This window comes from Poecilia reticulata, chromosome 13 (genome assembly GCF_904066995.2).
Source record: "Poecilia reticulata chromosome 13, P_reticulata-male-v2, whole genome shotgun sequence".
Lineage (NCBI taxonomy): Eukaryota > Metazoa > Chordata > Actinopteri > Cyprinodontiformes > Poeciliidae > Poecilia > Poecilia reticulata.
The window spans coordinates 1,100,158-1,118,626 of NC_088842.1; the positions used below are offsets into that span (position 1 = coordinate 1,100,158).

The 18,469-nt window shown below is 42.6% G+C and overlaps 1 protein-coding gene across 19 annotated transcripts in view; it reads left to right on the top strand.

The window, feature by feature from the left end:
• Positions 1-18,469, top strand: part of phldb1b (pleckstrin homology-like domain, family B, member 1b) — a 127,753-nt gene that overhangs the window by 63,513 nt on the left and 45,771 nt on the right. For all 19 annotated transcript variants that reach the window (XM_081614444.1, XM_081614446.1, XM_081614445.1 and 16 more), the window contains one exon: positions 7,056-8,569. In XM_081614444.1, coding sequence (XP_081470570.1) covers positions 7,056-8,569 — 1,514 coding nt within the window. The remainder of the gene's footprint in view (positions 1-7,055; positions 8,570-18,469) is intronic.

An 18,469-nucleotide genomic window follows, 5' to 3' on the forward strand; every position in this document is an offset into this window, starting at 1 on the left:
GTGCTGGTTCTGGATGGTATATCAGTCCTAGAACTGATTGTAATAGTTGCATCGTTACTTGTCAACAAGCCTGTGTGTTCTGCTTACACCTGAATAGAAAACATCTTTGATTCATTGCATTCATCCTTCATTTCCATGACCCACAGATGGAGCTGATGTGGATTTTGTTGATGTTAAATAGCTTGTTTTTTAAGAGAAGTTTGGCGTGTTGCACTGTAATCAATGATCCGTACCCCATGACATCATTGGTCGGGTTTTTCTTGATGCTTTAATTTCTTGTCACCCCACCCCCTTTCCATCCTCTCTCCTCCTCCTCCTTGTGCGCTGCACACAAGCATCGAGTCGGTTTGTTGTCTGCAATAAACGACATGATAGTGACATTTAAACGGGCCCTGGTGGATCCAGCGAACCGCCGCGGCTGCTGCCAGATGGCTGGAATACAGTGAAGTGGCACTGAAGTGTGCTCTGATCCGGCCGTGTACCCAGAGAGCAGGGCTCAGCTGAGCAAGCCCAACTAATGCATTATTTCTCAAGCTTCTATATTTTACAGCAGTTTTGCTCATGGGACACGTCTGTGACATCATCAGCATCAAGACACAAAAACAGACCGCAGTGCATTTTTCTGCTGTGTCCTTTAATTGTGTTTACATCTGTAAACATACGCACACACCCAGATAGATTCATATTTATGTTTACAGTAGTTTAATCTGAAATTTATTCGGCGACTTTTGTATCCGCAAAAATTAAAGACAGCGACAGTGTTCTTCAAAAGCTGAAATAGAGAGCTAAATTTCTGCCCTTTAATTTACACTGAATCCATTAAAACCTGTGGGTTTTTTAGATCTTGCCACAAAGTGCTTGACTAACAATCACGAATGAATAATCTGGTTGAAATAAATTTGAGAATTGTCTGGAAATGGTCCCCTTTTCAGCAAGAAGAGTGGAATACCCCAGTTTTAACATTAAAAACAGCACACAAAAAAATTTTTTTTGTCTTTGTCACATGGTGTGGGATGAACCACCTGCAGCTCAATGTTCAGGAAAGTTGCAGTTGCAATCTGAAATATGTAATTGATTTCCATCTTTTGATGAAATTTGCACAGGGATAAGTAAGCCTGGTTTCATGAAGAAGACCAGCAGAGGTATGGTGTTACCTGAAACTATTTTTAATCAGTTATTTGACTGGGTAAATCAAACATGACTTTGCCGGACTAAAACTTTTGCAATAAGCTCCGACTGATGCAGTTAAATATTATAGAAAAATATACTACAATTAATATTGTGTGAAATTTTAAGTCATCATCAGAAAGCATGGTAGCCTCTAATAGGAACATACCAACTATGACTGTTTGGTCATTTTCAGTTCAGCTCTTTTACTTTGCACATGTTTTTAGATCAGGTAGCAGGGGAGAAATGGAAACCACTAAATCAGTGTTTCTCAACCTTTTTTGGGCCAGCTCCCTTCTTCCCTCATTCGTGAACAAGATCCCCAGATACTTAAACGGCGACCTCGTCCCCAGAGATTGGAGAGCCCAACCCAGAGTCCCCATGCTCAGCTTCCTCAACAGAAGGCATGTTGGTGGGATTGAGGAGGTCTTCGAAGTATTCCGCCCACTGGCCCACAACGTCCCGAGTTGAGGTCAGCAGCACACCATCCCCACTATAAACAGTGTTGGTGCTGCACTGCTTCTCCGTCCTGAGACGCCGGATGGTGGACCAGAATCGCCTCGAAGCCGTACGGAAGTCTGTCTCTATGGCCTCTCCAAACTCCTCCCACGCCCGAGTTTTTGCCTCAGCGACAACCCGAGCCGCATGCTGTTTCGCCCGCCGGTACCTATCAGCTGCTTCTGGAGTCCCACAGGCCAAAAAGGCCCGGTAGGACTCCTTCTTCAGCTTGACCGCATCCCTCACCGAATTGTCCACCAACGGGTTCGAGGGTTGCCGCCGCAACAGGCACCAACAACATTGTGGCCGCAGCTCCGATAGGCCGCCTTGGCAATGGAGGTATGGAACATGGTCCACTCAGACTCAATGTCCCCCACCTGCCCCGAAATGTGTTCGAAGTTCTGCCGGAGATGAGAGTTGAAGCTCCGTCTCACAGGGGACTCCGCCAGACGTTCCCAGCAGACCCTCACTACACGTTTGGGCCTGCCAGGTCTGACCGGCTTCCTCCCCCAACACCGGAGCCAACTCGCCACCAGGTAGTGGTCAGTGGACGGCTCCGCACCGCTCTTCACCCGAGTGTCCAAGACATACTGCCGCAAATCCGATGAGACGATGACAAAGTGAATCATCAAACTACGGCCTAGGGCGTCCTGGTGCCAAGTGCACATATGGACGCCCTTATGCCTGAACATGGTGTTCGTGATGAACAATCTGTGACGAGCACAGAAGTCCAACAACAGAACACCACTCGAGTTCAGATCGGGGGGGCCGTTCATCCCAACCACGCCTTTCCAGGTCTCACTATCATTGCCCACGTAAGCGTTGAAGTCCCCTAGTAGAACAAGGGAGTCCCCAGGAGGGGCACTCTCCAGTACCCCCTCTAAGGACTCCAAGAAGGGTGGGTAATCTGAACTGCTGTTTGGCCCGTAAGCACAAACAACAGTCAGAACCCGTCCCCCCACCCGTAGGCAGAGAGGCTACCCTCTCATTCACTGGGGTGAACCCCAACGTAAAGGCACCCAGATGGGGGGCAACAAGTATGCCCACTCCAGCCCGGCGCCTCTCACCGTGGACAACTCCAGAGTGGAAGTACGTCCAGCTCCTCTCAAGGAGACTGGTTCCAGAACTAGAGCCATGTGTCGAGGTGAGGCCAACTATTTCTAGCCGGAACCTCTCAGCCTCGCACACTAGCTCCGATTCCTTCCCCACCAGAGAGGTGACGTTCCACGTCCCAAGAGCTTCTGCAGCCGAGGATCAGACCGCCAGGGTCCCCTCCCTCTGCTGCCGCCCATAGCACAATGCACCCGACCCCTTTGGCCCCTCCGACAGGTGGTGAGCCCATCGGAAGGGGGACCCATGTCTCCTCTTCGGGCTGAGCCCGGCCGGACTCCGTGGATAAAAGCGTGGCCACCAGGCGCACGCCATCGTGCCCCACCTCCAGGCCTGGCTCCAGAGTGGGGCCCCGGTGACCCGCGTCCGGGCGAGGGAAGACCAAGTCCAAAGTTTGTGTCCATCATAAGGGGTCTTCGGGGTGCGCTTTGTCTGGTTCCTCACCTAGGACCTGTCTGCCTTGGGTGACCCTACCAGGGGCATAAAGCCCCAGACAGCATAGCTCCTAGGATCAATGAGACACTCAAACCCCTCCACCACGATAAGGTGGCAGCCCAAGGAGAGGGATGTTCAACATGCCAGTTTAAAGTTTGAACTATTTGCAAACAACTGAGCTCTGCAACATTAAAACATGGATAGAACTATAACTACATTAATCATAGCTCTTCTTCTCTTCAGTGTTTGTCGGTTTCTGGTGGTGCAGCTCTGTGTTGCCTTCAGGAGAATGGGACATCAGAGTATCATCCATAAAACTTCACCCACATGGCATTTATTGTGCAAACCAGAGCTTTCAGTGGAAAAACAAAAGTTGCAGGTCATTTTAATGCCATACAAATATGAGACAGAAACATGGATTAAATCTTTATATAGACCTGTCTATTGATTATAGATTAATAGTTTTACTGGGCAGAAATTACAAAGAACAAATCTGGTTCTTAATCAAATCCTAATGAGTCAAATTGAAAGGGTCATGGAGTCATCAGCCTCATGACATTAACACTGACATGAAAAATAATATTGAAGAAATAAATATCCATCCATCCATCCATTTTCTTGACACCCTTGTCCCTCATTGGGTTCGGGAGGGTTGCTGGTGCCTATCTCCAGCTAACGTTCCGGGCGAGAGGGAGGGTCACCCTGGACAGGTCGCCAGTCTGTCGCAGAAATAAATATATCAAATCTAATTAAAAACATAAATAAGTGATCAGTTCTTTTCTGTTATGGTCTGTAAGATATATTTATTCTCATTACTAGATGTGGTCTCAACAAACCCATGACATTTCAACAATATTATTTTACCTTTTATCTGGAAATATTGTCTGTTTATTCTTCAGTCTCTGTATTAATTATTGCTCGAAAGGTCTTGCCATACCAGTTTATTCCTCTGTATTTACTTTAGTTTCTTAGTTTATTCTTCCATTTTGTTCTTTATTCATTTCCATTTAGTTTCATTTGATTAGTATTATCCTGGATAATAATATATTATTATTATCCTCTCTTGGTTTATTGCTATGTCCACTTTAGTTTATTTCCTGTTGCTAGATTTATTTGATCGTTTATTGACCATCAGTAATCTTCACTCATCACCTGCTGCGCCGCCTAATTGTCATGTTTTACATCATGTGTTGATGTTCGGTGTCGGATTCTCTGTTTTTATGCCATAATTCACATCTAGTTTGTCGCTCTGTTTTATGTCCCGCTACTCCTGTTTCAGAGTTTTACGCAATGTGTGCATCGTTTTTTTAAGCCCCTAAGTTGCAGGGCGGTTGGGAAGCGTATCGATGGGGAAAAGGCAGACTGACATAAACCTTTTAAAACAACGGAAACAATTTCTGCATTCTGATTATCGAAATTTAAAAGTGCTGTGTTGTTCTATCACCCCCGTTTCATACCGGACCACTTACAGCACCGTGTTAACGCTATAAAATGAACGCTCTCTATCGTGGTATCACCCATGGAGGGATTTCTTTATTTCTTTATTTAAATGGGTTCATTTTTCAGAGGGATACACAGTGAGGGTGTTGTGATTTTAGCTACCAGTAGCAGGAGAACGGAGCTGCGCCAAGAAGCTAACAGAAGCTAACAAACACTGAATAGAAGAAGAGCTGCCATCGATACAGTTGCAGCCAAGCATGATTTAATGTTACACAATACAGTTTTACCAAGTTGCTCAAAGTCTAAACTGGTATTGTTGTGCATTTAAGGTGTAAAGTTTACCTTCGACTAAACGTCCCCCAAAGGCATCCCAGTGCCCCCCTTTTGTAAAAATGTCCGTCAGCGCCCCCTGCCATTCTCTGAACGCCCCCTGGAAGGTCGTACCGCCCACGTTGAGAACCGCTACACTAAATGGTCATCTAGTAAATAAGTAATTTGATGTCATAATTGTGTTTTTTTGTTTCTACAAAGCAAAAACTGACAAAGTGAAAATCCTTTATAGGTAATAGTTCTGTGTACTTAGACAGAGGTTGTTTGATATAGTTTCTTTGATTACCTCTATTTATCTTCTGAATATGGCATCTGTATTTCTCCATCATTTGGTTTGTGTCACAATTAGGCCTGCACTATATTAAAACATGTTGGAATGACAATGTAAGTTGTAACATATGCCCATTTTTGTTTTTCCTCACTTTCTAATCTGTGCCTTCATCTCTGTGAAGGCACAGTATTTTGGCCAAGGTCATTTGTGTCCAGTCTGAGCATCTGCTGCCATGAGACTCGCTCCAACTGGCTAGATATTACTTTGGCAGGAAAAATGCAAGTTCATAATACTTGGAATATGCAGTAATAGCCAAACATTGTTGCACTCCTGACAGTCCTTTGCCGTCTGAATATTGAACACTCTGATATTGCTGTGACAATATATTCAGCAATTGTTGTGCAACTTTTGTAGAAAAAAGAAAATCCTCTAAAACTTGAGCCCTCAATTTGAAGTCATTTATTTTAGATGTTTTGTTTAGGTTTGTGACTGATAATTGTCATAGCTAACATTTTCACCTGTAGTAAAAAAATGTTTAATGATTTTACCAGCAGTGTATATAATTATCACTTTTTACTTTTAGATAATGCAGTCAGATCATATTACACATTTTTATGTTACATGTCATATAGTTACCACAAAACTTTTGAAATTTAACTCAAAAACATGTGAAAAACATCCACATCTCATATGGCTTCATTAAAATGTCTGATAAATGAGAGATTAGTAAAAAAAAACAAACCCTGAGCTACAGAATGACAGATGTACACTAGAATGACTAATCAGTGACTTGCCTGATGATTGGATGGAGCAGTTACCCTCATGTTGCCTTTAAAAATTACAACAAGTGCATTTGAGCAGATTTCATTTAACATTGATCTGCTGCTCTGGGCCATGCTGCTGGGTCTCCCATGGGGGCCGTGTGTTTTTGTTGTAATAATCCTCCATGCTGACATTACAGAGTTAAGATTAGATTAGCTGGCCTGTATGCTGTGTTGCTTTCGGGGACACACAGTAATTGTGTTTGCCTCTGACACCTGTCCAGTGTCACAGACCTGTCTTTCTGCTTATGTCCCCATATGTGTCCTTCATTATTCACCATTTTATTTTTTTACTTTCTGGTTTAAATGTGTTTTGTGATCTAACTGTCCCGATAACAAATTTTGCTGGATGTTAAATTCTTCCAATAATTATTACAATAAACGTTAATAATGTTGTTTTGATACAATTTTCAAGTAAGATAGTGATAATGACATCATCCATAACCAAAAAACTTCAATTTTGTAAAGAACACTTAGCATTGGAACTAGAAGAAGATATTTAACATATCCAAAATAAAACACAACACAAAACAATAAATAAAATGGAAATAAAAATCACACAAAAAACATGAATAAAATCGATTATGAAGCCTCTGTGAACAAAATTGCCCTTAAAAATATATTAATCATCAGAATGGATGATTAATCTCATTTTATCATGCGATTAATTGCTTATTGCAACATGCTCAGATCCAATTACCTTTATTTGCAACAGAGAAGCAACAATTGTTGCTGTTGCTTTTGAAAATAAGCTAACATGTTGACTGGTTAGCTTATGTGCACGGGTAGCTGGCCTGCAATCCGCTGCTTGACAACTTGGCTGCTCATGGCTTACCGTTAGATTTACAATGACGTCTAAAATTTTAGGGGTTTTTAAAGTATTTGGTCTTTGTTTTTTGATACACTTGTTACACATACACCACCATGAACAGAACATTAATAACGGTCTTCTTTTCCTTTCCTGTGTCTTCTTTCCCAATCAGACACTGAGAGTTTGGTCAATGGGAATCACCAGGCCAGTTCCTCCCAGTCTCCCTCAGCTCCTGGAGAGAGAGTTCAGTCTGAGCACAGTGCCATCGTCAGCTCCATTGAGAAGGACCTCCAGGAGATCATGGATTCCCTAGTCATGGATGACCCTGAGCCCTCCTCCTCTGAGGCAAAAAAGCCCCCCGGGGGGCAGTCCATGCACCACTCCCCGTTGTCGCCTATGGTCAATGGAGGGGGGAGGTATTTGTTGTCCCCTCCCACCAGCCCAGGTGCTATGTCTGTGGGGTCCAGCTATGAGAATGCCTCCCCTCCCTTCTCGCCCCTTTCCTCCCCCTCGCCTGCCAGCAGTGGGAGCTTCACCAGCCCATCGCCTGGCGGAGGACACCAGGACCAGAGTTCTTCTCTGCCACCTGTGCCTATACGCTCTTCTAGCTACAACTTCAGCACCCAGCCTCCGCCTATCCCCCTGCCAAGGACCATACTGCCTAATTTTAGCAGCACTGGAGTGGGCCAGAAGGTCCAGGAAAGCCCCAGGCTGCAGAGGAAAGTGTTGACAGAGACCCCTCCGAGCCCCAAGCCCAGCCGCCGGGGACTCAGCCAGGAGGGCTCAGAGAGCCCTCGACAGACGTCTCTTGTTTCATCTAGCGAGTCTCTTAGCAGTAAAAACATTGTGCCAAGCAGCCCCAGAGTCACCCCCAAATTCCCAACCTGTTCATCGCCGTCTCCGTCGCCTTCGCCATCTAGTTCCAGGACCAAGACTGCCACAGTGCTCCAGGAAAGGACGCCCAGTCCTTTCAGAGAGCAAACCATCTTAGCTGATGGCTCCCTGAACTCCAGTTCCTCCCGGCAGCTTTCACAGCCCAGTAAGGCTTTTCAGCCGCCCCTGGATCCCATCGTTCATGTCATCCAAGGATCCCCTCTCCCTCAGCATCCACGGTCACTGCAGCCCCCTGAAAGCCCCCGGTTGGCCCGAAGGAACTTGGAATTGAATGGTGGCAGTGCAGGAAGCAGCAGTATGAGAGAGCTGCCGCCTCTGAGTCCTTCGTTGACCCGTAGGGGGGTTCCGGTTCTTCCAGGGGCATTGCCTGGAACAATCTCTACGTTGAGAACTCCGGAGAGCCCCTCATGCCTGGGCAGGCTGGTCCCAGAGAGTCCCAGACTGCGGCGCAAAACCGGATCCACATCAGAGGAGCCGCCTTGCAGCAGAGGGATCCGAGCTCGCAGTCCGTCCCCCTCCTCCATGTTGATGGAGGGTAGCAGTGGAGTAGGGATACGTAAGGCAAGCTTTGGGAACTCTTTATCGCCTGCTTTCAGTCTGGGCTCCCTACCTGGCTCATCCCCTGCAGCCAGCCCCAGGACCCAGAGAAAGATGTCCTTGGGGAGACCCCACCCAGGAATGCGAGAGAGGAAGAACAGCATCACAGAGATCAGTGACAACGAAGACGAGCTGCTGGAGTATCACCGCCGACAGAGAGAGGAGCGGCTCAGGGAGCAGGAGATGGAGAGGCTGGTGAGTTTCCATCCTACAGTAACAAGTGGCTGTTGATCAGTGTTTACTGTAAAATGATATAAGTGATATAGTGATATAAGAGTGTCTTTGGAAAATCCTCCAGTTTTCCAACATGTGTTTGAACAAGACTCTGAACATCAGATGATTCAGGCACATTCTGCTACTGGTGTTTGCAGTTTTGTGCCTTTGTGAAATATTGTTGCTTCTGTTCTCTTTGCTGACTGTAGATGGTATGTTGAAGAATCAACATTCCTGGTAATAGGAAAATACCATAGTGAAGGATGTCACTAATCAGCAGAGCCTGGTACTCACTGGGATTAGGGACGACTGCCACATGTGAATAGCTGAAATTCATGAATACTTGAGATATCCTTTAAATCAATGTTTTTCAACACACTAGTGTGCCGCGGCACACTAGTGTGCCATGGCAGTGTGCCATGGCAGTGGATCACGGATCGTCAGGTGTGCCTTGGAAATGATCCAATTTCACCTACCGTATTTTCCGGACTATAAGCTGCTACTTTTTTCCTACACTGAACATGCGTCTTTTCTGTGGATTTTTTTTCAACCACCAGGGGGCTCTTTAGCAGGAAGTGAATCATTGGAAGTCAAAATTGGAAATAAAAGAACGCGCTAATTTTCATTTAGAACAAGCACATGCTAGCAGCTGGCACGACGGAGAAATGTTTTCAAACTCATATGATGCAGCTTCTAAGTTGAGGAGTATCGATCTGGCAGGACAGGAGGGAAATGGAGCCGCTGCAAGTAAACTCGGCGTGAACAAAACCGGATTTGGAGTCGGAAAACTGCGTCCTTAATATATCCAGCAGTTATTAGGACACAGCCCTCTGCTGCCCTCTGTTGGGTCCTTATGGGAAACCGAGAGCGGCAGAGATACCAGCGGCCTGTAGCCCGGTGCGGCTGATATATGCAAGTTTCCAGAGGGGGGTTCAGAAAATTTGAAGGTATGGTTTATAGTATGGTGCCCTCATAGTCCAGAAAATACGGTAATTGGTCTTAAAATATTTTTTGAAAACGAATTAATTATCTGCAAATAATGCCATCTTTGAGTGTCTTTGCTGTAGTTGTGACTAGCAGCATAATCATGTAATTTTATTATCACTAGATGGCAGTAGGTACAGAGCATTTTACATTAAAACAAGAGAATTAGTGATGCACGAATCATCAAGTGTTGTGGCTCTGTTTTGAAGTGGACCTGTTAAGTGCAATTTGAAATAAGAAATGTAAAATATGATAAAAATAATTTTTTGTGTTTATTTGATTCCTATTCGAGAGATTTTGATAAGAATGATTATATATGTGATATAGGCGGCTACAGAGTATCTTTGTTTGCATTTTTGGTTGGTGGTGTGCCTCGTAATTTTTTTCAATTAAAACAATGTACCTTGGCTCAAAAAAGGTTGAAAAACACTGCTTTAAATAATGCTTAGAACTGCCTATTTTAATAGTTGAAACACCAACTGTTCCTTAATATTCATTAATATGGATTGGGGAAATCATCCTTGTGGAAATCAACACAGCTAAGGAAAATAAATCTTGCTGCTGGATTGGTTTCTTTGGATAAATATAACTATCGAGTCTAGCGCTAGCTCGTGGTTTTTTGCCAAAGAGACAGCAGAATATGTTATGCGTTTCAGACAAAACACATAAAATATGTGCAGTCCACACTCATAAAAAGTACATAAAAGAATTACAAATACCTGGCAGAGTCTTAAAGAGACGTTACATTGTTTAGTTAATCCAATGAAATTTGGTTTATTTCTCTGTTGAACATTTGAGATTTTGTTCCTTGTTGTTGTTATTAATGTCTTACATTTCCAAGTATTTACACGGTGCCCTAAATTGCATTGATTATTTTGGTTCTTTGATGTAGTCTCAATGATTTTGTTTTTTAGGGCAGCAAACATTTTCTGAAAAGAACTGAACTGCTTTATCACTTGTTTTGCCATAGAATTTCCCTTTAAGCTCTCAGTACCTGGAGATGATCTGGAGCTTCTTGCAGGTTCTTGTTATGCTCTAATCTTGCCCATAATGAGCGCTGTGTCTCTGTTTGTGAAAGGAGGAGTGACCCAGCCCCATAAACCATGTCAGTGAGCTGTCTGTGACTTGGCTGCTGTCTGTCTAAGCTGCTGCTGACACAGTGTTGTGGAGTCCTTAGCAACCGCAGTGTTTTTGTCTCCTGAACCGGAGCGAGCCCGAGGGGTCGAGGTGAGAATCGGTCCTGAACTTGTCTGAAGCAACGCACACAGAAGTCCGTTTCAAACAGGTTTTCTATGTGTTGCTGCCTGTCTGTAATTGGAGGGTAGCAGAGACGGCTGAGCTGCTCAGAGCCTGGGTCTGAGCCGGGTCGTGTTCCGGTGCTTCCTCTGGAGACGTGGCAGTGTGCTGACAGGACAGGACTCACACAGTCTGACCATATTTAACTCTTTTAACGTCTCATCTCGTTTAGCTTTGCCTTTCCTCCTGGTTGAAGAAACCTAAAGAGAAAATAGTCCAAGGTTTATTTGTGTCTTTGATTATCTGTGAGTGTAATAATAAATGTTTGGGTTGGGTTTACACCACTTTATAATCTACCTTTGATGAAGACAGAGATTTGAGTACTGGTATGTTTTTTTTTACTATATTTCAAAGGTTTTAAGCGGGTCTCATTAGTTTGAGGTGGAATTTGAGGAGAATTCAGACACAAAAGGACAAAATACAAGGGCTAAACCAATAAATTGGCCCTGATTTCCAAAATTTTGGGAGATAATTTACATTAGAAACCAATCTTCTCTACCTCTGCAAAGGTCTGAAAATAGGCCACTGTCTCTTCTGCCCTGGCTGAGACAGGCCTGACTGACTCAGGTCATGTTTACATGTGTGTGTTGCCAACTTAGTAACTTTGACGAAAATGTTAAAGTTTGCCTTCAGTACTTCATCCCAACATGGCTCCACTATTAGCCGTTTCACGTTTTCACCAGCATTTCATTGAAAGCAGCTTCCCAGGTATTTGCTAATAGCTTCCGGCTAGTCTGAAGGAGCTGAATGAGGGAGCCGCAGGGGAGAACTCCTTTATGAGGTGAAGGATCTGAAGCTTAGAAACTGCAGCTCTCAGGAGGAGCTGCATCTGGAAGGCAGGGCTATGTCCTCCCAGGCCTCTTTAAGAAGAAAGAAATCGTCTCCAGCCAAAATCAGAATTGGCAGGTCAGGCATTTTATAGATCAGTGATAGGCCAGAATACTGTAATTGGTGCATCCCTACAGAAATAATATTTTAATATCCAGTGCTGCAAGTCTCTCCATTTTCTCTGATCTATGTTGGTACTGAAAGGAGGCTTGGAATGTTGTGAGGCAGCTGGTTCCACAGTGGAGCTTTTAGCACACTGTGAAAGTATCCAGCCTCACTGAACTTTCCATGTTTTGTCATATTGCAACCACAGGCTTCAGTGTATCTTGCTTCTATGTTTAAATTAGGTCTGACCTTTGATTAGGCCACTTTAACAGATTACTATGCTTTAATCTAAAGTATCCCATAGTACCTCTGGCTGTAGGGTTGTTGAACCTGTGCTCCAGCCTCAGGCTACCTGTAGCCTCTAATAGGTTCTCTCTCAGGTTTGTTCTGGATGTTGCTCCGTTCAGGATCAGCAACATGTCAGACTCACACTTTTTGGCCTCGTTTCTCCTAAAGTAACATTAGAGTGAGCCATAAAAGCAACATGACCTAAGTTAACTGAAATTTAAAAAATAAATATTTGTTACTCCTTTGTCGTTCTGTTGTAGAAATTTAATTCAGATGTTGTGTTTAAAAATACAGAAAAACTGCACAGTCTTTTTTCATTACCATCTTGATTTATTAATGGTGTAAAAAATCACTTTTTAAAAAAGTTTTTTGTGGGTTTAAGACCAGAGGTGCTCGGTGAGTGTCGTGACTGATACCGACTCCTGTGGAATCAGAAGCACAAATATATAAAACCCAAAATAGACGCTCCAGTTTCAGTTTTCAATCAATCAATCAAATGTTATTTGAATAGCACATTTCAGCAGCAAGGCATTTCAAAGTGCTTTACATAATTAAAATAAAAACAGCATGTGACAGTGAATAAACAGTGAGAAAGAGAAAGAGATTTTAAAAAAGAAACAGTGAGAAAGAAATTAAAAAGTAAAAATAAAAACTAACATTTAAAACTTCTTTAGTCAAACCGCCATTTGACAAGGACTCAAACCTTTAAAACTTCTTTACATAAACAAAAAAAGATTTAAAAGGTATTAAAAATGTAGACAGTGAGAAAAGAAATAAAAAGTAAAGATAAAAACACTAAAAACATCAAAGACATCAAAAGCCGCACTCTAACCCTAATTTAGCCATAATCTTATTTCCTGTTATAACCTGAGCTAATGGGAGCATATAAATATTGAAAAGAAGGGGTCCTAGGATTGAACCTTGGGGTACCCCACATGTGAGTTTTGACCATAATAGAAACAATTAGTGGTTTTAAAAGATTTTAATGATCCTTTAATCAATTATGTGCTTTTCAACAGTATGATATGAAGTTAAATATAAAAACTAAAGTCAAATTTGGTTTTGTAAAATGAACATTTTAAATGTCTGAATTGTCTGAATTGAAAATTGCGTATGATCACCTTTAGTTTTGTATGAAGTCCATATTCCTGTCCATCTCCAAGGATACCTCTGGCTGCCTGTCTGTCTGTCTCTGTCTGTCTTTTTTTGCATTTATATTTAGATGTTTGTCTGTTTCAATGGAGCTGATCGCCAAGGAGACTCATCCTGGATCACTTCTATTCCTGCTGTGGGCTTTCAGCCTCTTCAATGCATAGAACTATTAGACCAGTGGTTCTTAACCTGGGTTCAATCGAACCCCAGGGGTTCAATGAGTCGGTCTCGGGGGGGGGGGGGGGGGGTGGGGGTGTTGGAATAAGAAGGGTACGGTGAATGCGCATATGCAACGGGGGGGTTCGGTACCTCAAAAAGGTTAAGAACCACTGTATTAGACATTGCCCTTTGTGGGTCTGCAGCTCAGCAGTGCCCCTATCTTCCAGGCATAGTACTATCTGTCTCACCCTCACATTTATGAGGCACTCCTCACCTCACCTCACCTCACCTCACCTCACCTCACCTCACCTCACCTCACCTCACCTCACCTCACCTCACCTCACCTCACCTCACCTCACCTCACCCGTCTTCCATGTATTTGAACAAGCAATGTGTAAAATTCAACAAGTTTGAATTTTTTGAAAATGTTAAAATGATACAGAAAACAAGTTGGTACACCAGTTAAATGGATTTTTTTTCTCATCACTGTTAGTATTTTAGTTGTCATGGTGACACGCCATAGTGTTAATAGAGGAGCCATGTTGTGATGACTTCTTGAAGGTGGAGTTTCAGAAAGAGCTGAAAGAGACAGAAGCCCAATTTCAAGGCGCTAAACCATCCATTATATTTCCACTCTTATCCCCAGTGAGGTAACGAAGGGGGCTGGTGCCCATCAGCGGGCGAGAGGCCGGGTCACCCCGGACAGGACATGATGTCATTTAGTCAGAATGTGACTATAGTGACATCTGAATTAACTTATATGTCTAATCATAAACTAATTTCAGAGATCTGGAATGTAATGTGTGGTGAAGCTGATTTTATGTTAAAACGGCCTGCCGTAGCCTGGCAGGCTCACTCAGCCTGCATCGTCTAGGGCAAAGTCAGCCATCGCTCATGTCCACTGTGGATGACATCATCCTTTCTGTGAGGTCATTGAAGGGGAACTTTTCAGTTATTGCCTCAGACCAATAGTGGGTGGGGTTGGGGGAGGTGTAGTTGGTGGAGGGAGGAAGGGGTTAAAGTGGATGAAGCTGTTAGGATGAAAAGTTGAACCCAGTGACAGAGATAGTGCTTTGTCATTTACTATTTTGAGCCAAGCTGACTGCAGAGTGAGTTATGATGCTTTTGTGAAGTGACAGAGTGGAAGGGGGTGGAGGGAGGGTCCTCTGCGGGGTCCCTACAGAGAAAACTGGAGCTGCAATGCATTGTGGTTAATGGAGGAGGATGTCCAGCTGGTCTCTCTGCTCTCAGGTTTGTTGTCCTCTCTTGTAGCTTTTATTTTGACAGGATGCCAGAAATGTTGATGAGTTTTCTGAATGGTTGGCATCTTTGTGACCCTCCTGCAGGATCAGCCAACTAAATATACATCCGAGTTTGTTAAATGGAGCCCAGCAAACGTATACCAGCATCTCCCAGGAGGACTAAATATATCCACCTGCTGAGCTGCACACAACCTGCAGCAGATTATTAGTCTTTTGTCTAATAGAGATAGTTTTCTATCACAAAAATCTTATTTTATGATTATGTATACATTGTTTGGAATATTTAACAGGAGATACCATTTCCCAAAAATATTCAATTATTGTTGAACAATAACTGAGTACGTGGTGTTTTATTCCAACTTTTGCTGTTGCAATTTTGCAGACCGGCGTAATTTACCAACAGCTGACTTGAACTACCTGTGTGTGTGTGTGTGTGTGTGTGTGTGTGTGTGTGTGTGTGTGTGTGTGTGTGTGTGTGTGTGTGTGTGTGTGTGTGTGTGTGTGCGTGCGTGCGTGCGTGCGTGGTGCGTGGTGGTGGTGGTGGTGGTGGTGGGGGGGGATCTACATGAAAAGCTAATAAAACATTCATCAACATGAAAACGACGGGTATTATATCTATAATCTCAGTATGTTTTAGTTTTATAGACGCACAATATAGTTCCAGTTAGTTAATAGTTTTTCTTCATTAATTACGGTTTTTAACAAAAATGTTTTCTCAGTTTCAGTTTTTAGTTGACTATAAAAATGATTTTGTTAGTTTTAGTTAACTATCAGCCAGGCTGAACGTCTCTGTTTGATGGCAGTAAAAAGGACAGAGCAAATCATCTGATCTGAAATAAAGCAGTGAAAAACAAACGAGGACGGACTTTCTGTGACACACTAGACGGCCGGCTGGGTGGCTCCTTATCTGGGGCAGCAATAAATCTGTTTGTGGTCCAAAGTAAAGCTGCAGTAATCCGGTGTTGAGACAGATCCAACAAATATGCCACGTGTGTTCATCCCCATCACACAACAAAAGCCAAATTAGGATGAAACTGCCCCCCTTTCAGCTTCTCTGCAAACTTTATTTACTACTTTAAGAAGATTTACCAGACGAGGTGGAAACTTTCCTCTGCCTGTTGTGTTCTGATCTCTCCACTAGAGGGGGTTATTGTCTTTCTGCAGCATCATTTAGCTTTTTATATCTGTTTTCATTTTGTTTTTTTTGACTGTTAGTGCATATGATTTAGAGAACATAGCGTTCTTAAACACATAGGATATGATAAATTGTGGGCAAAATAAAATAATAAAACTCTAACCCTGTTGGGTAGAAATGTTGATCAGAACTAGATCATATTTTCCCTTGATTCTCAAGTATGATAATGTTCATTAAATGCATCAAAACTATGATCCATGAATGGGGACAATCTTCTAATGTCTCCATCTTCTGCTGGCTTCAAAGCTGCAAATGCAATCAAACTACAGCACAGTTTATTTGTTTATAACTTTAGAATTAAATGTAAGTAATAAAGTTTGACTGGAAATCTATTGAGAATAAAGAAAAGTGATTTATTTAGAAGTTAGATTGCTCTTTTCTGGCAAAACAAGTTGGGAAAACTCTTTTTTTTTTTCTTTTTTTTTTCCAGATGCAATATTTGGGGCACATGAATTGCTTTCCCAAGACCTTTATTTATTTCCAGTTATGTCAAGATCTGCCCTCCATAATAGATGGATATTGGAGGAGATAAGCGCTACATTGCTTCATTAAGTACTTGTACAGGGACAGGATTTCATGAAGAGATTCGGTGCTAATTTTAGATTTTTGTTTTGGCTTAGTTCTGTTTATGACTTTGTTCGTGTAGTTTGAATGTTTTGCGCTTTTCTGCTCTACTTCAGAAGAAGAGTAACACAGAACAGTCGTTTATCTGTTTGTGATTAGCCATTATGATCCGAGCTGATGGTCTTCCTCAGCTGCTAGATGGAGCAGAAGCAAACAACTTGGTGCATTACCACCACCTTGTGGTTGCGGCGTTGCATCGCAACAACAGTCCATTGAAATTAGGATGGCTGTTTTTAAACGAAGCCATTTCTGCTATTCTCCTTTGTGATGTTTTTTATAATGTTTGTGTTTGGTGCTTTGTTAAAATATAGAACATGAAATGATAAAAAGCAGTGTGATGTTAAAAATAATTAGAAGATGGATGCAACGTTAAATAAACAGACTATTAAAAACATTATTTAGTGTTTCTATAAGGCAAAAGTTTCAATTACATATTCAGTTTAGCATATATCAGAATTTTGTGGTTGTGTTGATTATTACAGGTTTGGATTTCTTTTTGTTATATTTAGTAAAAGTATTTATACTTGTGATGTAAGTTTTTAAACTTGTGTTAATTTTTAGTTGCTTGTTCAAACATTCATTGTGTCTAGTTTTGGATGATGTGAAACTGAAAATATTTTTGTTTGTTTTTTCAGTTGTTATGACAACAGGGTATTGTTTTTAGAACTGGGAGCATCTGAATAGTATAAACTATGACTTCAAATCCCAGAGGAGTTATGAGACCAGAGCAGGACCAGGACAAAGTTCACAGCATCTCTTCCATCTGTTAGCATGTCAAGACACTGTCATACAGTCTTCAGTCAGAGGTCTCCTCAGATGTGCTGTGAGACTGACGGCTACTAGGCCATCCTCAACAACTTGAAGAGCCTTGGATAAAATTAGTTACGGCATTATTTAATCAATGAAGGATTTTCAAATTGAATTTAAAATAAAAAATATTATTTTTAGTACTTTCATCCAGAATTGCATTATTTTTTATGTTTAATTGAATGTTTTGAAAGGCAATAGAGAAAAATAGTGAAATAAAAAAGAAATAAAATTATGAGAATAATAGTAAATTTGCTAAAGGGTAGCACGTACACTTGCATGATTGAAAGTGCTAATACCCTCCTGCTGGCTCTGATTGGTTGATTCTGCAGACCGCAGTAGGACAACAGGGAGGAGGCAGAGGACTCCAGCTTCAACGTTGATTTCTCAGTGAAACCCTTAAAAAAAGTAGCTCTGCCTCAGACCTTTGTATAGTACAGCAATGTGCAGTAAAGTGTGTTATTTAGAAAACAGTCTTGTGTTCTAATGAGCTGCTGGGTTCCCATGGCAGCAGTAACCTTGTGGGCACCCTGCAGCAGAAACGTCTTGTTTTCCTCCTGTTGGCCTCTGCAACACAACAACAGTGTTGCTGTTTGACAGAAGCCGACCGGTGAACCACATCTTCTGGTTAATTAGTCAACTGATGGAGAGCCAGACAGCAACAGATGGGTGAATAATTCTCCCAGTGGCCATGTTGTTCCAGACAGTGTTTCAGTGTAATGTTGAGGTGGTTCTGAAGCCTAAGCCTTCACTTCCCTTCCTGCTGACAGTGACACCCTGAAACGCTCTGACTTGTAAAGCTTAATTGTTGTTATCTCCCTCTGCTTGATGTCTAAAGCTCCATAAAACACTTCAAAAGCCTCGCACTTATTTGTTCTATTATTTAATGGCTAAAAAGAAGGATAATTGCACAAAGTTGAGTTTTGAGACGGTACGTGGCAACGTTGCACACTTCAAAGCTTTTTTTTTTCATGGCTGATATCTGCCGATGGTGATGGATTAGTGTGAACAGCTGAAAGCAGTCAGCCACGGCAGCGTCTCTTGAAGTTATTGGCCTATTTCAAGCACGGGGGAGCCCGGACGAACAGTATAAAGTTCTGCTCGGTATATAAAGTTAGTCCCTTTGCTTTTCTTAGAGCAAACCAGCGGGCCGCCTCCCACAGGAGGACGTCCCAACATGCT